The 24,394-nt window shown below is 41.0% G+C and overlaps 1 protein-coding gene across 1 annotated transcript; it reads right to left on the bottom strand.

Annotated features, from left to right (window-relative positions):
* Positions 1-326: 326 nt before the first annotated feature.
* Positions 327-22,711, bottom strand: LOC130256180 (vitellogenin-2-like). The gene is made up of 35 exons (XM_056497594.1): positions 22,642-22,711; positions 22,507-22,527; positions 22,250-22,401; positions 20,719-20,970; positions 20,046-20,207; positions 19,810-19,958; positions 19,091-19,241; positions 18,817-18,974; positions 18,560-18,725; positions 17,599-17,724; positions 16,986-17,204; positions 15,829-16,046; positions 15,594-15,691; positions 15,191-15,315; positions 14,979-15,080; positions 14,231-14,350; positions 13,968-14,151; positions 13,125-13,218; positions 12,828-13,013; positions 12,152-12,296; positions 11,811-12,033; positions 11,557-11,732; positions 10,303-11,187; positions 9,774-9,824; positions 8,845-8,931; positions 7,594-7,806; positions 7,359-7,501; positions 6,824-6,962; positions 6,213-6,348; positions 5,579-5,765; positions 5,167-5,255; positions 3,952-4,049; positions 3,035-3,194; positions 1,503-1,664; positions 327-619 (listed from the first exon to the last, which is right to left on the bottom strand). Exons 1-35 carry the CDS (start codon positions 22,709-22,711, stop codon positions 501-503), a joined length of 5,766 nt encoding a protein of 1,921 aa, XP_056353569.1. The 3' UTR covers positions 327-500.
* Between the last annotated feature and the right edge of the window lie 1,683 nt (positions 22,712-24,394).

Raw genomic sequence — 24,394 nt, 5'->3', positions numbered from 1 at the left:
TCTGGCCAAGCACCACAGCTGCCTGGCTGCTGCAGAGGGTGCAGCATCACTCAAGGTCATCAGCTCCTGCTGCAGGTGCACAGGATCCCAGCACCAGGGAAGGAAGCCCTGGGGGAACAAGCAGCAGTAGGAGCGCCACAGCAGCCCAGCCCAATTCCCAGTGTAACCCTGGTGCACAGAAGATGGCCACAAACTCAAGAAACCTACAAAATGGGGGATAAGGAGAACCTATGCAGACCTCCTCTTACCACCACCAGTGAAATAGGAAGCCTCCACAATTTTTTCCATGCATGGATTTATTATGAAATCAGATATTTATGGGCAATCATAACACTTTCTACAATAATAAAGTTTAATACTTTAAATTACTTGAGAAGATTCCATACATCCTCAAGTACTTAATTTAGTATCTGTATTATTCCTTAAGACAAGGCCTTTTACACCACATAATAAAAACATGAAAGTATTTCTGTTTTCTTCTACACTGCAGATGTACAGCTTCATGCACTGCAGGCTGCATCCTCACAAGAACATGCTATGTGTGCATCAACAGTGTCCTGCAAATCCTCTGACTTCTGGTCAAACTTTGTCTGCTTCTCTGTCAGGCTGGTAGCTGAATCTGATGGGGAACAAGAAATGAAAATTAAACACTTCACAAGTAGTTCTGCAAGGTACAGCATTTGCCATGCACTAGTCATTAATTACAGCAGGCTTGGCTGTCCCTCACTGATTTACATATTTATATTTGTCTAAGTCACACAGAGATGTTCCAGGAAACCCACTTTATTAGTAAACCAGTTCTATCTTGAAAGCTACTACTTTCATGCAGAATTTTATTAATGATACATTTAGGTAAGGGTATTATGATCTTTAAGAAAAAAAAACTTGGAAAGCAGATACAATTCTATGCTCCATATAATTTAAATCTACTTTATCTAATGTCTTATAATCTACAATACACATATAGAAAATAAATCCTCCTATATCACTGGGCCTGTGTGCAAGAATCCTGTCCACACCTGTCCTTTGAGTACCTAAATCAGATCAGTGAATCAGGATCACGTCCAAAGGCAGTGATATATAAAAAATGCAAGGCAAGGATCCCTGTTTTGGGGTGCTGCACTTGTCATTTATGGCTCAGTCCACAGCACAGCAGTGTGGCTGCAGTACACAGCTTTTCAGCTGAATCACAGTGTTGGCTGTGCTGTTACCTTACTAGCCCTAAGCACCATGAAGGAGAATTCAGTTTAGATTTTAAATTCCAGTACAATGAAATCAAGGAAATGTACAATGGAAAATCATCTCCCTCCTTGAAGGAATAAATATTATTAGTAAACTATTAATAAAGCAGGGGAAGTGCTTCAGCCAGCAGGGCAGTAAGTCCAAGCCTACCTATGGCTATGTTATATCATTCATATTTTTCAAGTGGAATGGCCGAGTCAAGCCACGACCAATTTTCACTTTTGCTGAGCTCCTGCCGGGCAGGATTTGTGCAGACTCACCAGCAGGGAGGCAGTGGAAGCCCACGGTGACAGGGGCAGTCCTGGTGGCAGAGCAGCCCTTGGTGCAGCGCAGCACGGGCTCCGTGGAGTAGCACCTGGACTCGACCCCGGCCAGCTGCACCGCCCGCTCCAGCTTCACCAGGGAGTGCCGCAGCTTGCAGGCTGCAACAGAGGGGACAGCCCTGTGCCACCTCCAAACCTCACACCCCCCAAGGGACCCGTCTGCCCGCACTGCCAGCTTGCAAACAGCTCCCCTCTGTAAACTGTGCTTTGATCGTAAAGGGAGGATCTTTACTGACTGACAAACCTTTCAAATCTGCTTGTTTCCAGGAGCCCTGGAAAGTTAATTTCAAATGCAACTGGTCTATTTCTAGATCAGGATATAGAAATATAATACTTTCCAATAAACATTTTTCAAGCTAAACTCTCTTACTGAATAGCTGTCAAACCACATTTTAAAATATTCAGCGGTGAAGCTAAAGGGGAGATTTCTGACCAAATAAAATGAATCACTAAAGAATTGCATTATTATCAGTGTCATTGAGACACAGAACTGGTGCAGAGAGAGAGCAACAGTCATTGCTGCCAATGAGTATGATCAATCTCATTTTGGATTCCCAGGACAAACAGTTACAAGTGAGAAGCTAAACTGACCACAGTTTATTCCTAGCTATAAGTTTTATGTTTTCAAATTTCAGCAGGTTCCATTATATGTTAAATAGAAACAGAATGTGGGGACCACCAGCCACAGGAATATTACTGTGGATGTGCATGTGGACTCCATGTCCATCTACAGCAAGTTTGTTGCTCAGAATTTGTGACAGAGCATGGAAGAAGAACAGCTGATGCTGAGCCAGACATGCACAAGCCACCACCTTCCCACAGGGCAGGTCTCCACAGCTGCAGCGTGCCTGCTCTCCTCAGGCACTGTGGGGTGATGTTGCATCATAACCTCGGCTGAGAGCACCAGCACACCATAAGATCCAATCTACTGAAAGGCTTCAAATGCAGCTTTTTTATTTCAACCCTGTAATTAAGTCACTGGAACTGCTCATGTACTCGAATGCTTTGTTTGACAGGTTGCACTGGTTCAAAAACCAGGTGGTCAGCCATGGTAAATAACTACCAATCCCCACCTGACTTTTTGAAGGGCCAGTTGCTGAAAATTGATGTCCAGAAAATAGTGTTGTGCTTAAATAAAAGCATTCTGTATGAATTTTATCCTCTTTCTGATCGTCTTCTGAAATACTTCAAAAGTGAAACAAATATTTTGAATTTTAGTTTTGATATTTTGTTTTTTTGAACTTCAGCTAAGTTGTATATTTTGGCTAGTTTAACCTGTGATTTCTTATTTCTTTCTCAACTTGCGATTGATTTTAAAATTTATTATATAACTTAATAATTAACCTTCTAATATTTTTTTTATTTCCAAAATACATATAGATTTTAATTTATTATTTTTTTTCTGAACAGATTCTACATTTTCTGAACAACTGCAGTGTATTATATTAAATAGATTAGAGCTTGCATACCTCCTCTACAAGGCTTTTCTTCCAAAATCCAAGAATGCCCAAAGCTCACTGCATCTTTAGCTATATATCCATTGGGCATCCGATATTCCTGTTCACATTCTGCATCATATTTTCCACACAGTCCACACATTTTCCCTGCCATCCACAAAGCAACTTGAATCTTGAAGGAAAAAGAAGCAAGAAGGATATCAAGTTAAAAAAAAAAAAAAAAGTGATACCTATGGAGCACAGTTTTGCTGTGCAGGTCTCTTACAGTGTGAGTGAATGCACAAACATTTAAAATCTGTTTGATAAGAATTCAAAAGGCTCTGACAGTCAGATGCCAAACTCCTGTTGGGCTGCAGAATCTGTAATTGCTACAGTCTTTATCACCTACTGTGCCAGTCTGGGATGTTAAGTTGTTCAAGCTCTAGACTATTAATATGCTGGAGTTTTTTTTCTGCTGGTTGTTTTGCTAGTACAAGAGACAGACATGGAACAGTTTACTGACTCCTTACTATCCAACTTGGTATTAATTTTAGTGCAGACTTCAAACCACTCATTTATCTAAAAAGAATGGCTGCAATTTTGCCGTTTTGCAGAATTATACAGCTGTAAGAACAGTGGTCAGGAGCTGAAAACTCATTTTTCTTGCAAAGGCACTGCTGACTCAGCATGTGTACACTCACAGACCCACTTCACAACACCCATCTGTGCTGCAAGAACAGAGTACTTCTGTTGATCAAAGATTCTCATTTCTCACTCAGAAATAAAGAGCAGGACTGTGCAATCCTGCAGCATCATCTTCCATCTGAGGTTTCTGTGCCCTGCAATCACTTGCCTTTGCCACTGTACACCCTTGCCCTCCTGCACACAGATTTAAGGGAATCCTGTGGAAATTTCTTAGCACTCAATCTTATTAAGAAGAAGAATGATACCTTGAATGTATATCCATCAAAGTACAGTTTATCAATGCCATAGGCTGGGGCAAGAAGTGCAAGCCCTTGATTTTCACTATGGATCCACAGAGAAGCACCTAGGGAAAAAAAAAAAAAAAAAGCAAAAAAAAACAGCAAAAAAAGCAAAAAAAAACAGCAAAAAAAAACAAAAAACAAAAAAAAAACCCAAAAGCAGACCAAACGTGGCTTTTTCAAGAGAGAAAAAAAATCAACTGTCATGTTTCTAAAATGTTCTTTTTTTCAAAATTCCTCAGTTACCCTATTGAAGAAACAAAAATATAGAAGAAAGCAATGTAGAAATGTGCATACATAGAAGATGGGTGTTCACAAAAGGTTGGAAGACAACATTAATGACCACAGACTTATTACTTTTTCCTTGGGTTATTAACATGATCACATTTATGTCTAGAAATTACTGAGAAATCTACAGTATCTCTGTAGTTGTGCAGATTAACAAGGCTGAGTACATTGTATTGGAATATGGGAATATGAGGAACACCATGACTGTGACTGGAGCCTTTTCTAGTACAATTATCACTTCCCAAATACATAACAAATATGTTATGAGGGCAGAGCTCAGCACTGGTACATGCTAACCCAGTTTCAGCAAGATTTAGCCCAATTCATATATTGCAGCTCTTCAGACAGAAACCCCACACTGTATATAGCCCCTGACTACACAGCACAGGATGGAGCAAGGTCTTCCTGTACCTTTCACAGAAACAAACTATTCCTATTTTGGGAGAATCAAGCAGGTTGTTTCACCAGTTCTCCATATATATCCCTTGCAGAGTGGAAGACAAATTTATACTAAAAATCAAATTGGGAAAAACATCAATATACAAGTCACGTGTAGTGGATTTTAGAAAAGCTCCACTTCAAAAAGTTTTAATTAAGCAAAATTTAATAGCATAGCCAAAACACTTCTCAAATTTGGAACTACAGTAGGACCTGGAACGATGCACAGAAAGGAGGGCTCTTTATGTTAATTATGTCTTGCTTATTTAGGCTACTTCAAGAGCTTCACACTCTAATCAATCTTTCTATATGTCCCTCTGCAAGTGAGTAAAATACACATTCTTAAATATTACCTTAAAACCAACGAAACACTTATTGAGTACAAATTGACCCTTCTCTTTCCTTCTTTCTCCTAAAGCAATGTGAAGCTCAAACAGCACGTGCTGCATCACTCACCAGCTGATGTCAGGGACACGTTTGTGGGGCTCTCGGCGCCGTCCACCAGCAGCTTCACCCGCCCGCTGGCGAGGCGCATGTCGACTTCACTGCCAAGGACAGGAGTGTCACCCTGGCTGGGCCACATCCACACACCCACACTGACACAGGCACTTTCCTGCTCACTAAATATCCCTGCTCACAGCACAAGTTCATTTCAAATGCTTAAATTACATCAGGGGTATTCTTGTCACCCAAGATGCAGAATAAGAGCATAAGCACCACAGTCAATATGCATGGAAAACAAAAAAGGGAGTGCTGAAACCCCATGGGCTGCTAACCATTGCAGGGAAGCTCAGATTGGAGCTCCTCCCAGGCTAAATGAGGACAGTGAGGTCCCTCATGCTCCCAGCATCTGGCAGAAGTCACTTACTGATTGCCAAGCTTGATGTTGATTGCTTTCAGGTTCACAGTTTCTTCTACATTCTTCATCATCACCAGGAACTTAAGGTCAGAGCTGCAATCCTGAGCCAAGATGTGGTAGCAGTTTGCTGGCATCGTGTAGTTAAACCGAACGTCATTAAAGGTGGTGATCTTGTTGTAGGAAACTGAGCATTGAGCTGGTTAAAAAAAAGTGCCAGTGAGTTTTTTCTTTTCCATGAGAGAAAGCCATTAAATGGTGTGGTTTATTTTTAGTGCCATATTATTTTAGCTTTGTATTTTTTCACTATGTGATATTTTCATACGGTTTACAGGGACTTTTTGCTAGTAAGCACTCATAAATTCTTAATAAGGCATATAAAATGTGTTCTTCTGTCTAACAAAAAATACTTGCCAGAAATTTTAAATGTTGTCAGATAATTCAGATAATTGATATCTTGATCCCTGAAATGCTGATAATTTCTGTACTACATGCAGAATATTTTCTCTCAGTTGAACCATCCTTACATAATTACAGAACATTTCCTAATTAACTAGAGATAAACAATGCCAGCAAAATTTAGAAGGTGTCCAAATAAATGGTGAGACTGAAGTTGTCATGCTTCTGAGGCCAATTAGACACTGACCCTTCAAATTCTGAAGTACTGCAGAAGGGGCTTCAGCAAAGACATTCCAGATGGGAGGCTGCAGCTCTGAAGCTGGTATCCTTGGACCTACAGGAAGTGACAGGGGAAGCCTCATGGCTTTTTCATAGAGGGTAACCTGAAAAGGAATTCAAAAGCACATTCAAAATGCACCCATGCCAGCAAACAGCTAGGATTTTTTTTCTATTTCTTAAACTTTCATTGCAAAGACTTTACATGAACATAACTCATCTGACTTATTGTCCATGAGATTTTTGCTTTTGCTCAGTTTTTCTCATGGTGTGAGAGAACTCATTCAGGTATTATTTGGGAGAGAATTAATTACTCCCTTTCAGAGGTGATGAGGTGAACACTTATGGAGATAACAGACGTGGAAACTCATGTCATTATGAGTGCCTATGTCTCTATATAAAAAAATCTCTATATAGACATCCTTCTATGAAATATTACAATGGTGGAAATATATGAAACTAATTTTCATCATTTGCACCCAAACTGATGCTAACTTTTCTTTCTCAGAATTAACCCACTGTAATCAGTCACACTTTCCTATTAGGAAAAAATAGAAGAGTGATAAAATATGTCATAATTACATCAGGAAGCTTGATAACAACATCACATGTTCTTGGAGAAGTTAGAGCCACGGTCACCCTGGCTTGTCGAGAAGGATTCTTGTCCGTTTTTTCAGAGAACCCCAGCATAAATGCAGCCCCAGGGACAAACTTGTAAAACCTTCAAAATTTCAAATCAGAAGATTTGGTGAGATGGAGAAACAAAAGACTGCACACATCCCAACTAGATGGTCTCACACCTCTGTGTAAGCAGCATTAATAGTCTTCAGGGTCCCTGGTTGTGTTCTCACACCCACTCTCTGCTCTACTGTTCAAGTGCTCAGTGAAAGGAAGGATCTGTTCCTCAGTTTTCAGTAATTGTGGCAAATTTAAAGAATTACTGTACATTAAAACAATATGTAATCCACTCATCTTTAATGTCCTAAGGCAGTACTTGGACAGATCAGAGAATAAAATATCAGCCAGTATTTAAGTCACTAGAACCTCATGTGCAAATGCTGATTTTTCCCAGTTGGCCAGTACTGTTAACAAGTGTCACTGAAGACTCAATTCTCACCATTCTGCTATGGATCTGACACTGGAAGGAACCTTAGGCCACTCCAGTTTCACCTGAACAGCAGGGTGGGCAGCAAACTTCCCAGTTACCAGCTCAGATGAAACCTTGTAGTCCTGGCAATTCCGCCCCCATTTCAGGTAAGCCTGTAATGGAGGACAACGATCCATTTTGTGATGCCTGGAGCACAATTTTCCTGAGATGCACAGAGAGCTGTGCAAGCTTGTTTGAGCCTTACCGCTGCTTTGTGAGCATTGAGGACTGAAGCATCAGCACAGAGCTTCCACTTGCTTGAATCTGTGAGGTTTGACACAAACACCTGCACCCGGGGCTTGATGGAGTCAATATCAGCATACACCACGAGCTGGAGGCCTCCTGTTTTCTTATCATCACGGAGGCCATGCAGAAGAACAGCTAATACTGGTGCTTTAACATCCCCCAAAAACTTCGGCTGAGAAGAAGAAGGAGAAAATATGCAAAGCATATAATTATAGAAGAGTTACCATGGAACATTTTAGATGCAAGATCTAGATGGATAAATGAAAAATAAACCTCTGAACCACAAATATATACCAGCATGTGTATCACACCTATATACATGCCTATAAAAGCTCATGCTTATGTCTTTAATGTGCATGTGCCTCTGCATGCCAGATGGATTTTATCACTGTGTTTTTATCAGCCCAAATTTGTGCCATTTCCTGAGCTACAGCTGACACCATGGAAATATTCATATAATTAAAATACAGCAGCAACTATATGATTTGGGTTTCATTGTTAGTGTCTAGGCTGTGAATAAGAGAAAGTGGCTCAGTTTGAACAGCATCAGCTGTCAGTTGTATACATCACTCATTCCCACAGCAATAACACCCCCCAGCTCATCTCCTCTTTTTTATCTGTCTGGGTCCTGTGTTGGCTTTCTCCTCACACTTTGGCTGTGAGTTCTGTGGGGCAGTCAGGTTTTGTGTTTGCACAGCAGCCCAGCACAAAATATAATCCAGGACATTTTCTTCAACATCAAGAGCACGTTCCCTTGGAGAAGGGCATTACAATGTTCATATCTTCATTATCTTCACCCCATCCTTCTCAAGCCTGCACACATCTGCCTGGGTGGTGCTGAGGAGCTCAGGTTCTCCATGTCCTTTTTCTGGGGCTGCTCCAAGCCTCAGCTGCCACCACCACTGTCCTCACACTGGCCCTGCAGCACCTCAATCTCCCTCCAGGCTGCAGAGGTCACAAAATGAGTCTTTGCAGGCATCTGTTGGGGGGGATTCCCATGAGGGAAGGGCTGTGATGCAACAAGGATCCTCACGGCAGAGGAAGATGCATGTGGGAACTGTGGTGCATGTCTTGACTGATACCTGGGACTTGAGAGGTTGCTTCTCCCTTCCCATTATTATAATTACTATTATATACAATTACTGCCAGTGCACAGCCACTCTGACATCATTCCAAGCTGTCAAAACCCCCTAAAAATGATGCAACTAACCCGTGAAGCTCGAGATGAGGCACGACTGGATCTGGCAGAGGAATGTGAGCTGCTAATTTGGTCATCTGCGAGTTTTGTTTTTGGGAACTGCAAAAAAAACCAAACCAAAATCAAACCACAACAGGCTTAAGAGGGTAACATTAAAGCATGCTTGAAGAAATTGCACGAGGCAGTGCTAAACAATGCTCTCTGTCATAGCACTTGGAATTGCTGTGTTCCAACCCTGAGCAGCTCAATGATTTGCAATACACTTTGTCCTCCTCAGTACATAGGATCTAACTCTAAAAAAATCTTGTTTCCCCAAACATATCTGATTCTTCATGATCCATAAGGACCATATCTAGACGAGAATTCCCTGTATGGAAAAACAATGGACCAGAGCAAGTTAAATTTAATCAGCTTCTCACTTCAATATGAAAGACCAGAAATTCTGCACAGGCCTGATGAACTGGAAGATAAACTGAATGGGCCAACTGAATTGAAAGGAGAAAAGACAAGGACAATGCTCTGACTGGCTCATGCCCTAGTAAGAATCTGCTCAAGCAAAATTTTACAAAATAAGGTATTGTTCCACATTTGTCCACATCACTATCCTCGTTGTGTACCTGCGGTGATTCCAACCCAAGAAACCAGGTGATCAAAGCCAATCAGATGAACCCAGCTTCTGATGGTCCCTCCAAAGTGTGCAGCTCCAGCCTTTTTCATTGCTTTGGAAGAGGTTTTGCATCTCCTTTGCAGAGCCACATGTGGCTTCATATGCACAAAAGGGAACACAGCTCTCTGTCTTTACCCATCTCAGAAGAACCACCAAGGTTCTAATTCTATCAGTACTGTAATTTTCCTCAACAAAGATAACAAGTTGCCTTTAAAGTCTCCATCTGACTCTTGACAGATTCCATACTTCTTTTACTGAGGAAAGAAAAACTCACCTCTTGTGCATGCAGTGATTTAAAGCGGTACTGATAAATCTCATGAGCTTCCTTTGAAAATGACAAAAACAAGAAGATTAGAAGTCTCAGAGGAAAATAAATGCTGCAGCTATATGAAAATCTAAGAACTGAGAATTAAATAAGAAATTTACTAATTATCATTCATACATAGTTCTGTATGCTTAGTCACAAGCACTTAATGCAAGATGAAATCATTTATATAAAGCAATAATGTTTCTACCACAAAATTAAGACAAAAATATGCAATGTTTGTGGATAGTTAATTGTCCAAGAAAACCAAATTTCCTGATAGTGACAAAATTTTCAACAAACTTGTAGAAACTTTTGAGATGAAGTAGACATCTGTGCCAATGATTGCAGGTGTGTTGTAGAATAAATTTTTCAGTTTTATGTTGCTAAAATTTAATGGTCAACTCCTAATGCCCTGATTTGTCATGCAAAGCCAGCCACCATCAGGAGCATGATTCACAAACATCAATAGCATCAGTTGATTTACTGACAAAATTACCCATATTTTGGAATATGCACTGCTGCTGCTGCTGCTGCCACCTTCCAGATGTCCTGAATGATGTTTGTGGCTATGGTGGCTCAGTGACTCACTGCTGCTGCTGCTGCCATTCACGTATCTCGAGTGATGCCCATGGCTATGACTATGATGACTTGATGACTTCCTGCTGCTGCTGCTACTGCTCCTACTACTACTGCTCCTGCTGCTACTGCTGCTACTACTACTACTGCTGCTACTGCTATTTTTGTCACTGCTGCTGCTGCTGCTCTTGCTACTTCTGCTGCTGCTGCTACTTCTGTCACTGCTGCTACTGCTGCTGCTACTGCTCTTGCTACTTCTGCTGCTACTGCTACTACTCTTGCTACTTCTGTCACTACTGCTGCTGCTCTTGCCACTTTTGTCACTACTGCTACTACTCTTGCTACTTTTGTCACTACTGCTGCTGCTCTTGCCACTTTTGTCACTACTGCTACTACTCTTGCTACTTTTGTCACTACTGCTGCTGCTCTTGCTGCTACTCTTGCTACTGCTGCTACTGCTCTTGCTACTTCTGCCACTGCTGCTGCTACTGCTCTTGCTGCTGCTACTCTTGTTACTTCTGCCACTGCTGCTACTCTTGCTGCTCTTGCTACTTTTGCCACTGCTGCTGCTGCTCTTGCTGCTTGCATCTTTGTTTTTCGCTTGCTCTTCTTGGTCATTCTCATCCTTATCACCAGCCTCTTTACGACGTGCAGAGACAGCAGATGATGAGGAAGAGGAGACAGCTGAGGAGGCAGAAGATGAGCTGGAGGGATGTTTTGTATCAGGGTCTGCCCCAAGCTCTGTAAGCACAGTGTTTTCTTTCTTTGAAGGTTTCTTCTTCTGGTGTCGTGTTTTATTTGCAACCTGCAAACACAGTCCAAGAGGTGCAAAAGAGAGAATACATCTGGTCCTTTTTTTACAGAATAAAACTTCTGTGGGTGTCAGACAAAGCTGGGTTCTCACACCAGCTTTTCAAGGAAAAACCACCTCCCTGCCTCATTCACTGCAGAAGCTGCAGAATTCCCTCAGATCCACACTGTCCAGCTGAAATCCAGCTCAGCACAACCACCTTGCTGGATGCCAGCCATAGGAGCAACACCTCAGCATGGGGCACTGGCACCTTTCAAAACAGCCCCATCCTTTCTTTGTCGTGCCACTTTCCACACTGAACTTCAAATTCTTGCCCTCATTTAGGGGAAAATGTTCCCAGCTGCCATACTCAAAGTCACTTGCCTTGAACACACTTTCAATGCCTAGAATCCTCTTCAGTTTAGCTTGAATGTCCTCCTGCAGAGATGATTCACCCTCTTCCTCAGACTCCGACTTTACTTCATGAATTATTTTGGAAGCTGCTCTGGATCCTGCCTGAATCTCCAGTTGAATTTTGTCAATACCAGCCTCTGTTTCAACTACACACCAATTGCACACATTAGAAAGTTATACTGCTTCAAATAGCACTGACAAGCCTAAGATGCTCAGTATTTTACCTGGGGTCAAGACTATTTTAGCCTCGTGCTCTCCGACGAGTCTGTGCAAATACGTATTTTTGAGAAAACTGGCATCTCGTGACCTTCTGGAAAAGCAGAGCTGACACCCAAGATGATGCACCTTGACACAAATGTCTTGTTTTTTTGATTTTCTTCCCACGACGTGGCGAAGATCCTCCTGGGAGCTATAGCCACGTTTCTTTGATGTGCTGTCAGCTTCTTGCTGCGTTAGAGATGAGCATGTGAATACCACTGGGAGCGTCACAGGCAAGGGTAAAACCACAGACATCCAATACAGAGAGGGTCAATATTACTGTATGAGCAAAAAAATCATAGGTTACCTTTGTGAAATCTTCACTGGAAGCCCTGTCTGATGGTTTGAAAGGTTCTTCCACTATATTTGATGAAGCATCTCCTGGGAGAATTGAGGTTCTCTTTTCAACACCTAGTTCTCCTAAATTTCTTGATACAGCAAAAGCTTTATGGCTGTTGAGATAAGTGCAAAAAATGGTGATTTATTCCAACCCCTTGTCTTTGGACTAAATACGTCCTTCTCAGTATCATGTGAAAGCCAAAAGTAAGATATTTGAACAGAGAGATTATTAATTAATTTAGAAATAAAAATATTATTGAAAACAAAAAAAGAGTTCATGACAAATATAATTTTCTTATATTACAGGAGATTTTCAAAAATCTGGATAAATTTAAACAAAATTTTCATAACATTAAAAATATTCCTTCAAACATAAAAAAATCAAAATCCTTAAAAGACAATAAAATAATAAATAAAACCCAAACAAAATAATAAACAATTTAATATAAAAATTACACTGCTACATAATTTAGGTATCTTCTGATTTTTAGCTCCTGTATTTTTCTTCCTCATGTTTCATCCCAAGTGTTCTGCTACACACTGAAGAGTCCCTGCCTATCTAGACACCTCTGTGGGAGGCCAGTCAATAGTGAACTTTGTCAGGCTTCAGCAACACAAAATATTCTAAAGTAATGCTACCATACCTTCCAACCACTATCTCAGTTTTCTCACGGCATGGTTTTGTTTCAATCTTAATATTTTTCAGCTTCATGTCTATCTTGGCATCAAACTTTATTGGCACTCTTGTCAGGACCTTGCCTTGAATTTCCACAGCTTGCTGGAAGTATTCTGTGTTGACACCCATTGTTGCAAATTTCTGTATGTATAAGCTGAAACAGAGTGCAGCAATCAGATGTGAGAAAGGTGCTCTTTTTACCCATGGAGTTCTGCCTTCCCCTAAAAACCTCTTTCTTCTGTAAAGCCTTAAAAACCTGCCATACCTGGGGGTTATGTCAGAGTGGATCTGCACAGTGGATTCAAGCAACTGGGAAGGTTTAAAATCTCCAGTTAAAGGGGGAACTATCTTTCCATCAACTGCAAATGCAAGAACAATATTTAAACATTGTAAAAATTAAAAACAAGACAGACTTTGGGGTACATGAGACCAGACAATCTCCACTCATTTTGTAGCCCATCCATCCAATCCACACCTCCCCAACTTGGCTAAAAGGTTGTTAAAAAAAAAAAAAAAACAAACCAGAAAACACACAGAAGGGACAGAGCTGCAAATATGTCTGAAGCAAACTAACAAACCAATACCCAGCAAAGAGTGGGTAGGTGGGAGAGCAGAAGCACATGTACATCACCCTTCGTTCCTTATATGGTGCCAGCAGATACTAGAGCCAGCTTTGCTTGATTTAAGTCTGCTGCACAGCTCACATTCAGTGACCACTGAATAAACTTCTTCATAAGGATTAGCACTTGCATATTTGTTCTTTCAAAAGAGAGCTTCAGTCTCTTCACAGGCCCTCTTCTCTTCCTGCCTTCTTAATATTACTAACAGTTCTCTTTTGATAGTTTTCTGTCTGAAATCCTGCTTAGCTTGTGTGTGCACCTCTCAGGAGCCACCCCCTTCTGCTCATGTCTGTATCAGCTCCCCAGGCAGCTCTTGGGGTTTCTTTGGCCTTGAATGTTGTGGCCTCTCTCTCTCTCTGGTTTCCCAGGTTCTCATCTCAGCTTTTCTGTCTTCAATCCATCTTCACTGCCCCATCCCCAACACACAGCTGGTTCTTTTTCTAACTTGCTGGCCCCATCCCCAGCCCTGCCGCCGGAGCCGCGCTCACCGCTGGCCGCAGCCCTGGCCATGGCAGTGCTGTAGGAGCTGTACTCCAGGGGCAGCCCGGCGCAGGTGGGCAGGACGTGGCGCAGCTCTCCCAGCCACAGGGGCTGTGTCCAGCGCCCGGCGCCGCGCAGGAGGGCGGGCAGCCTCTTGAGCAGCGCTCCGCCGGCCGCGGGCTCCAGCAGCGCCTGCAACAGAGCACACCGGGCTGGGTGCGGGAAGGGCAGCGCCGCCCCTGCTGCGCGGGAGCCCAGGGCGCCCTGCTACCTTCACAGCCTGCTGCAGCGCTTCCTTGTTGATGCTGATGTAGGCCAGCTCTTGCCCAAAGAGCTTGAGGTAGGCTGAGACCAAGGGGGTTTCTGTTGGCAGCTCCTTCCATCCCAGCAGCTGGGGGACACAAAGAAACAAGCAAAGTTTCTTAATGGAGCACTTCATAAATGATGATTTATCCTAAACCACCCATAACTAAATCCATCCTGGCCAAGCTGCCCTTTTCCTTTGTAAAATTTCCAATTGTAAGTAGCATGATGGCACTAGCTCACACTTTCTTTCACCATTTAAATGCCCACAATTGCTTGGTATCCCCATACAATAACATTTACTCACAGGGTCTGGGTGGTTAATACCACTAAACCCAGTTCAAAAGCACAGCAAAAAAAAAGAGTTTCTTGAAGACAAAGGTATATTCTTGTAAACTAGGTGAGGTAGATGAAGGAAGGGAGTAGGAAGCCTGCCAGGCATGTGACACACCATGCTACAATGCCTGCCACTCCCTTCCCTCCTGTGCTCCTCCTGCAGCCATCTCTGAGGTGGGGAGGAGGCAGAGCCAGAGCAAAAACTGGTAGAAACTCAGGCAGATGTTCCCAGCAGACCCCAATGCACATCCCTCCTTCACAGAAATACTTGAGCTGACTCAAGACTAGTTTACTTCTTCACACAGGGCTTAGCTAGAGTGAGAAGCATCACTAAATGCCCCTTCACGTAACCCACACATTGTGTTACTGAAAATACCTACAGCTTTTCCAATCTCCTTTATCTTTTTGTAGGTGGAGTACTCAGCAAATGGGATATTCTGTTTAGTGATGACATCTGTGAGGCCTTCCACACGGACACCAGCCTACCAAAACAGCATGAGAAGGAGCAGTCTGAGACAGGCTCACTGAGAGGAAACTTTGTGAGCAGTTTTAATTTTAATTTGATTTATTATTGACTTAGGTAAATATTTACCTCCACCAAATCAGCCACCGACCCTGCAGAATATGCCATCAGCTTGGAAATTATTGCTGATGGGAACATGGTTCCTGGGCTGTTCATAATAAAGACATCTCCAGCAGCACCAATTTTATAATTATCTATGGCAGAAGCAAACAAGAGACATCCTTTTTCTAACCATTCTGCTTATCATTCAAGATCATATTTCTGCAGCTTTTTCCATTGTCGGCTGTAAGATACATCACTAAATAAAATCTAACTGTTTAGGGAAAAATTATTAAATGGCTACTCTAAACATGTGAGTCTCACATTTAATTTCTCACTGAAACAAAGAATGCCATATTTCTCCAAAGGACTTAATATTTTAAGAATGGATTTCTGCAGTGAAAGTTTCCTGCTCCCTGAATCCCTTACTCACCAAAGTAACCACCAATACGTATGACCTTGCTGTAGCGATAGCTCAGCCTGTCCAGTTTGGGGGCCAGCAGTTTAAGGGCAATATTGCAAGCTGAAGATCTAAACAAAATGAGAAAGGTAATAGCATCCAGAAATAAGCTGCATCCTGTCAGTATATAAACTGACTTCAGGTGTTAGCACATGCAGGAGATCATTATTTGCAGAAAAGCACCCGCTTTGTTCCTGTCTCTACTCACATGTTGTACGTGTAGGGCAACCTGCTCTTGGACAAAGCCTTCATCTGGGAATACACAAAACTGGCCACTTGCAAATTGCTCTCCTTCATGGCCACATTGGCAATGGTTGTTATCAAGGGAAGGGCAGGCCTTGTCTCAAAGATAACAGCACAAGCCATCATCCGCACTTCGGGGGACAGCGACTCGTCAGCGAGGATCTGGATGAGATATCCCTGCACCTGCACAGACAAAACAGGGTCTGGAATTGCCAGTAACTGAAACCATTGTGCAAACTGGATCCACACCTAACCCACAGGAAATATGGGAGAGGGGATCATTACCCCTGTAGAAAGGTTTCCTGATCTTTTTACCGCAGGGTTCCACATAACTTTGTTAATATAACTGAAGGGTGGAACAGCCCCATGGAGCCCCTGAACCTGAAATAAATGTCCATCTATCGATGTATTGAGTCAACCCATGACAATCAAAAAGACATCAGCATTGCTTTGTGCATTACTGACATTCAAACATCAGTGAACATCAGAAGAAAAAATGTAGATAAAGAGACAGATTCATTGTTTGAAATAACTCCACTGACTCGATGAGCATGCTTCACTACTTTCGACCAGTTTTGAAAGAGTTCAGCAGTTCACCACAGACAGTCTGAGTGAATAGTTTCTCTGTAGCTCCTATTCCTAAACCATCTGAAAAGTGGGAGTCTTGCCTACACTTTGTGGGACATCAACCTCAGTGTGGGGTCGCTGGTGGCTCATCCAGCCTCAAGGGAAGGGTCTAAAAGAGGCAGAGCAATGCCGACATTTGGCCTAGGAGTTGAACAGAAAGTGTCTTTCCTCCTGATGACAAAGGCAATTTAAATTGCATGACTGACTTCTAGGTGGCTAACTGTCCACTATGTATAACTAGCACAGGACTTAGCTGGTTACAACAGATGATAAAGCAACACTGCTGACATCCTTCCAGAAGATTCCTACTGGCTAATTATCATTACAGATTAGCAGAAAACATTAGCTGAATGTAAAACTGTATAGTATTGTTCTTTAAAATAATATTTTTTTAAAATAAAATGATGAATCCACACATGATGTCATTAAAATAATTACACTTATGGTACATATTCTAATTCACTAATTAAAGAAAATCTACCATATCCTACGTACTGTTTTGCTGTCCTTCCAAGCAATTTTTCTCAAGGCCATTATGGCATCAATCTGAATGTGGATGGGGATATCAGAAGCACTGGATGAAAACATGGGAAGGAACTTGAGGATACGCTTGATGCTGGCTGGTTCTCCCATGTTGCCAATGCACTTCAGGGCTAATTTCATTTTGTCCTCCCGGCCCCTGCTGATTGCCTCGTCTGCCAGGTCATGGATGGGCTGTAAACAAAGCACACTTCAATCTCCTCACTCTGACTGAAAGCCTACCAAAATAAAGCAACTGGCTTTAGTAAAATCACTGTATGGAGGTTTCTCTCAGGATTTTATCCTTGCAATGCGAAAACGGTGTTTTCGATGATGAAGCAAATGAGAAAATTATAACAATATGATCATAAATTATAAATAATAAATATTATCATAAATAATATAATAAAATGATAAATTGATAAAATTATTTGATGCCTTTGTTCCAAAGAAAACCTACAAAATGTGTATTTATATTTCCAGTCACCCTTTTTATACTCTATCTTAAAAGAATTAAGCTAATACAATGGATATTACTAAGCTATTTAAAAAAAAATAAAAACCAAACAGTTGGCAAAAAGTCACCCACCTGGACAGCTTCCTTAGGACAAGCTGGGGTCTGAGAACAGTATCTATTCACCACTGAACTGTATGCCAAGCTGGCAAGTTGTTGAAGCATGGGGTTTTTCTGGATACGAGAACTTGTCACTAAATCCTGTGAAGAAGAAAAAAATTAATTTGTCATTTAATAGTGTGCTTCACAAAGCTTTCAGAGCAGAAAAATCATCAGATCGTGTTTGAAAGGATCAATTTCAGAATGATTACTGTTCTCATCCAAAGAAAGTAGGTTGTAGACATTATATTTGGAAGCTTTACTTAGGAGCTTAATTCCCCACTAGTTTATACACTTACAAGCTCACATAGCTACATTTTGATTCTCATCAACTGAACATAACACTGAAAACATTAAGATTATGGATAAACATCAATGTATAAATGGAATATCTCTAGAAAAGTGTGTAATTCGATTATATTAATGATGCATTTCCACACAATTTCCATTTTTCCTGTTTAAGAATATTGGCTAGAGATGGCAAAAATCCTGTTCAGAATAAATGGTTCATTATCGTGCCAATGTATTTGATGTTTGCACTAATACTTTTCCTGCAGCATTTTCCACTTCGTGGACTAGTTTGCAATTGAAAGAGCTGCTCAGTGACATAACACCCCAATCACCATTTGTTTCAGAAGTAAGTGATTAAAGGGACAAAGTTTTGTCTGTAGAAGACATGCCATGTGATCCCAGCAAGCTAAAATGGGAATTATACCCAAAAGCTATTATAAGAAAATGGCTTTATATCAATATAGAGAAGTGAAGACATAGAACTCTCTGCTGATAAATGCTGTGTCAAAACAAAATCATGGCTCAACCTTTCCACAAAACGAGTGTACACAAGAGGAGAATCCAGCCTCCAATGTACTTAACCACAGCTTGTTGTTTATCATTCCTTTCGTTGTGAGACAGGGAAGATTGACATGGCTTTACTCACTGCTGCTATTGGAACAGTGTGTTCATCAGCTTTAGTTAAATGGAGAGCAAAGGGAACACTTAGAAGGGCCTGAAGGTAGCTGAGGTCATCACTGCGGATTCTGCTCTTGAGGAATTTGAGAGCTTCTGTGGTGCCTGTCGCAGAAACTGCACTCAGCAGCCATCTCCTGCAAACAGAATTTTTAAAAACTCTTCATTTTAGCTCTGGTTTTCTCTCACAACCAGCAGAGTTTCTTACAGGCTGAAACAATGAAATACCTGTAGCGGGGTTTGTCTGAACATTGTTTCCAGAGGGACTCAAAGGTGTCAGTGCTGGTGGTGCGGCAGAGCTGGACCAGCTCCAGGAAACGGTATGGGAGATCATCATGGAAATCTTGCTGGTTATTCAGGACTATGTGCTGCAGGGTTTCAATTATCTGTTACAAAACACAAGATAGAGGGCATGAATTATTACATTATTTGGAATTTACAATAATTTCTTTTTTTTTTTTTTTTTTTAATTAGGAAAGAAGCTTGGAAAACAATACTCTACCCGTGTCTCAGGGTTTTTGGTCTTGATGAGCTGCACTGCCATCTGTGGCAGTTCTGCTGGGAACTGGTACCTCAGGCCTCCGTAGCTCTGCATGGAGATGTCTGGGGAGCTCCCCCGCTCACTCCTCACCTCAAGCAAGGTGAGCTGCTGTCTGTCAGGAGACAAGTGTCACAGGAGAAAGCCATTACCTCTCTTCACCCATGCACCTTGGTTTCTTGGTTCAAGTGATACTGTGATACCCTTTAAAAATTTTTCTTAGCAAAAGAAAACCTTTCACTAATGAATAAAGCCTTCTGTCTATAAAAATGGCATTGGGGTTGCCTACAATGAAATTGTTTCTGAGGAGAAGCAAAATTGGTCTCTGCTGAATGAGAGCTACTGACCTGGTGTAATGAATGATCTTATTTCTATATGTACCATCTTCTTCCTGACACTACAAATTAGTCCTTTTCAGAACAAACAGAGCAGTAAAGTTGAATTCTTATGAACAAAACAGCTTTTCTCCTTTTCTCCCATGTAATTGCAATGGCAGTTTGACCATACTACACATAAAAAATGGTTTGCTGAACTTTTTGGACTGTGGAAACTCCAAGTGTGATTACACCTCTCCATTCAACTGCTATGGAGCTCAATTCTCATTCACTTCAGTTGGGGCTGAAGGGGACAGGTAGAACCTATCATTATTCTCACTTTGTGAAGCGAGCCCGTGTCCCACCTACTTTGCTTCCGTGACGGCGACGCCGGTGGGTTCACTGAAGGGGGAGATCTGATACACCTGCTGAGACACCACCTCTGTGATCAGGGTACCACTGTCTGACTGCTTCAGCTTGTAGGAGAAAGCTGCAGTCCCTTTGATGATCCTTTCTTTCTGTAGGAGGACAGGGAGACCCAAAGAGTGAATGGGAACGCAGGGGCCATGTTTGTAATTTGGAAGAACTTTTCACATCTCACGTACCATCACGTCAGCAGGGCAGGGGTAGATGTAAGCTGTTCCAAGACTCTTCACCACTTTTTCCTGGCAATTATTTTGGTCTACAGTTTTGGTAACAGAGACTCGGCCGTTCTTCTTGTCCTCCTGGATGACATACCTTGTATGGCAAACACCTCCAATCCCAGCCTGGCAGACAAATGCAGAAAATGAGACTTCCCAATTATATCAGGATTTCACTTTGTGAGAAGCCTTACTTAACGAAGATTCTCAATGAATCTATTACTATTACATAGAATCATTCCTGCTGACCTAAATAATAGGCACGTGAGCAATACTCAGTCAGGGGATGGAGTTTAAAATCAGAAAGAAATCAATTAATTAATATCAACAATTAGCAAATAAAATTGATCAAGTAGCTGTATTATGGAAGCCATATAACAAATTAATGGATAATAATTATTTTTCTCCAAAGAACTGCACATTAATACTTAAAGACAGATATATAAGAAAGAATTCAGCCCAGGTAATTTGTCGAACACACATGCACACATTTACTTCTAAATGAATGAAAATCACCTTTTTCTCACTACAAACATACAAAAGTAGATGCAAATTGACAGAAACTCAAAGGAAGACCAACTAAAGAGAATAAACGCATCCTTTCAGTAAAATAGTTTTAGGATGGAAAGAAACACACCTCTTGCAATTCATACACATTCTGTGACTTTTTAATGGTGATCTGTATCATGTTCAGTATTCCTCTCACTATGTTAACACAAGTTTCAGGGCAGTTTTCTGGGCCATAAATGTTTCCAACCCGTCCACTGCTGTATTCAAACTTGAAGGGCCGGGTGAGGCATGAGGAAAGCAGCTGGGTGATTTTGGAAGATCGAGTGAACGGGTCCCTGGGCCAGATGCCATTGTACTCCTCCAGCTGTGGGGAGCGGATCTGGGGGAAAATCAAGATACGTACATGAATAAAAGCACTTTGGTACTAAATATGCAGACTGGAAGAAATTAATATAACCACCAGTAAGGTAATCTTTTCTTCCAAATAGAGGCTTCAAAAATCATAGAGCAGTTTATTCTTTTGTCTTGTGCTTCCACTACTGTAAAACCAGTGCAAATCCTGTCTGCTCAACAGTATTATTTTATCTTACAGAAGCAGTTAACATATCAAATTAAATTCTCCCTTTTTGTCAGCCTTAAAATAAATATTCTGCTTTAGATTAAGCATTTTAAAAGCTTGTATCATTCTAAATGTAAAAATAATGCAGTTTTGGAATGTTTCATTTTAACTTATTCCTATACAACTTTTTTTGGACTAAACTAATTACTGTACTTGCTTCATTTTTGTTAGTTATTTAAATCAACAAAATATTTTCACTGTGAACAGTATATTTGTAAACACTGAAATACAATGTAAATAAGAAGCAATTTCAATACCTTTGGCAAAGTTACTACTAGCTTAGGTGCTTCAGAGCACAGACTGGTGCACATCATACAAGAATTTCAGGACAAAGTCTATGGTTGATATGCAATCCCTAGTCCCCAATTTTGAAAGATCTACAGTTCAATACAACTGGTGAGAGCTATCACTGAATTCAGCATTCCAAAATGAACTTCTGATTTGTAAATTAATTAAAGGACAAAAGTACATTTCTGAAGCATATTTATTTTAAATTGAGCCAGGTCCTATCACTGCTGACGTCAGCAAAGGCATGATTTTATATTTTTACTGCATTATTCAAACACTAAACATTATTACATACTCCTTTTTGATGATTTTCAATTTTTAATCTTCCCTTTATCATGTATCACTTTCTATCTTTAGCTTTTATCACTTGTTAAGTCTATGTTTATTAGCTGCCTTCATGGCAATGATTTTACACTCCCAAGTCCTGGCTTCCCACAGGACTTAGAAATGTGTGCTAAGACTAGAACCAAATTTTAGAGCAGGCTTAAACATCTTCAGTTAATTTGCCATTTTCTGGCAAAGCCCCAGCAATTTTATTTCCAATAGGAAGCCTTGAGGAGCACCTGCTACAAACAACTTCCACAACAAACACGGGGAAGTGGCTGCAGCAGCAGCTTGCTGTTCATTCTCTGACACCTACAGTGACAAGTCTTCAGTTGTGTTTCCTGCAGCTTTCCTACACCCCAGACCAGCCAGGTGCAATGAGAGCTGTGATTTTGGCTTGCTGCTGCACATTTAGGAGATGCAGTACCTTGAGGAGGTAGGTGTTCTCCGACAGCCCACTGATCTCCAGGTTGCTGCTCAGGCGCACTCCAGCTTTGGCCAAATTCTTTTCTTGAAGCCCATTCAACACCCAGCCTTCATAACTGTACAGGTAGCTCTTTCTGCTACTGAACTCAGGGTCTGTGGGAAATTATAGCCATTTTCACAATACTTGCAAGCATATTCTAATGAATAGAAATAACAGCAAACCCACTGAAAAAAGGTTATAGAAGGAAATTTACTTACCAATGTCAAACTTCTGACTACCTACAAAAAGAGATGAAAAACCAGGTAAGTAATGTTCAATCTAGAACAAATTGCTGCCACTGAACTTAAGGAAAATTCGGAAAAGAAAGGTGAAAGAGGGCTATGTAGCCTTACCTACGAGGGTGAGCACTAGTGCAAGTACGATTCCCCTCATAGTGAAGGTGAATGGGGCTCTGCCAGACATGGTGAGACTTTTATGGAAGAAAGCTCAGGAACACGTGGCTGTGTTCTGCTGAATTCTCAAGTTTTTTATCAGTTTATGTAAACACTTCCCTTTTTGCAATCGTGCTTTCTCTTCAGATGGAATAATAGAAATCCAGTCATACCTTGGCATCTCACTGATTATCTCATAAGCCCTTTGCTGAATTGTTTAAAAGTTTCCACTTATCCTAATAAATTTTACTAGATCATTTACAATAATTTTGTAATAAACACATTACTTAATTTCCTAGGTTGTGTCACAGCTGGCTGCTGCTATTTGGTCCTGCCACAGATTAGGTTGATTTTGCCCAGGTTATGCTGACCTGGCACCTGACCCAAACTGTTATCTAGCTGATAGGGGCCCAATTAACAGAGTTGGTACCACACACTGACAGTGTTCCTCCTCTTCCCTTGGCTCTGCTTACAGCTGCCCCTGCAGACAGCAGACAAGGACAGAGATCCCCTTGCTATTATATTCATATGTGCACCAAAGCACATTTAACATTCTAATGAAAACCTACATATGTTGCATATACATATATTTATTCAAATAAATCAGTGGATCAGTGTGTCCTTTCAGCTCTGGTCACAATGACCAGGAATATTTTTTAAATGAACAAAGATTTCATAAGCCATCAGTAAATATTTTATCTTTCAAGGTAAATGACAGCCAAATCTGAGCAATTAAAAGCCACAGAGACTCCTCCCAGCAAAGGAGGGGGAATGGGAGTGCAGGTCAGCTAGGACTTTTACATTTCCTAAGGAGTCGGTCACAAAATGCAGACAAATTACCTGACCAGATGGAGGCTTGCAGCCAGCTTCACCATTGATTTACAAGAACACATTCTCACAAGGGTTCTCTTCTGGAAACCCCAGGGCCACACAGGCAGGTAGAGGTGTACAAAACACACTTGGCCATAGGTCTTGACTTTTCCAAACAGATTCCATGTGGAGTATAAATCCACCTTAGGGTGTGCAAGCTATTTTGGGAACTGCCACCCAGCTCAATGCAGAAGATATTTGAGGGATTAAAGGTGGACACTTGCAAGAAATGTCTTCTTTTTCGTGACTATCTATCTATAGTGTTCAAGGGAACAAGCATGTTTTGTGCCTCAGGGGACAAGCTCTTTTATACAGTTGCAATTAATTTTTTATTCATAAACATTTCTTTAAAACAGATTTACCTGTTATGCATTCCAAATAGTTGAACATCTTGTACAACTCAAAACTTGAATAAAGAAGTATGAACACTGTCAGTGTGATAACTACAACAAAATATATACCATGGGAGTTCAGGTTTTCATTAGAGTGCAGCTTTGTAGGGCATAGTGAACATCAGGTATCAGATGTATTGTCTGAAAGCAATAAATAAATCATCAGATAATCTCAACCCTTCTTCTGAGGTCAGTTTTTTGATGCAATATGTCAACATTTCGTATCTTCTCATCAACTTCTCTTGCAAATCAGAAAAAAATCTAAAACCAAAATGTCTTATAAGGCTTCGCAGACAAAAACTTAGAGGTAACTGCAAATTAAAAAAAAACAAAAAAACAAAAAAACAACAACAAAAAAAAAACCACTGCACAATAACTAAGCTAATTCAACATGCACAGTATTGTCATTATCTTGCATATTCTTCCACTTTTCTTGCAAGAATAACTTGTTT

The sequence above is a fragment of the Oenanthe melanoleuca genome, chromosome 8 (assembly GCF_029582105.1).
Source record: "Oenanthe melanoleuca isolate GR-GAL-2019-014 chromosome 8, OMel1.0, whole genome shotgun sequence".
NCBI classification, from domain to species: Eukaryota; Metazoa; Chordata; class Aves; order Passeriformes; family Muscicapidae; genus Oenanthe; species Oenanthe melanoleuca.
This window is presented reverse-complemented; position numbering and strand designations above follow the sequence as displayed.

What these genes read in the sequence shown, in the direction of transcription:
- LOC130256180 (XM_056497594.1), bottom strand. Translation starts at nt 22,711, where the DNA reads ATGTCTGGCAGAGCCCCATTCACCTTCACTATGAGGGGAATCGTACTT. An exon ending in ACACTGTTCCAATAGCAGCA is followed by an intron (nt 17,725 to 18,559) that starts GTGAGTAAAGCC and finishes TCTTCTTCACAG; the next exon opens with GATTTAGTGACAAGTTCTCG. An exon ending in CGGTGGCTGATTTGGTGGAG is followed by an intron (nt 15,081 to 15,190) that starts GTAAATATTTAC and finishes CTGTTTTGGTAG; the next exon opens with GCTGGTGTCCGTGTGGAAGG.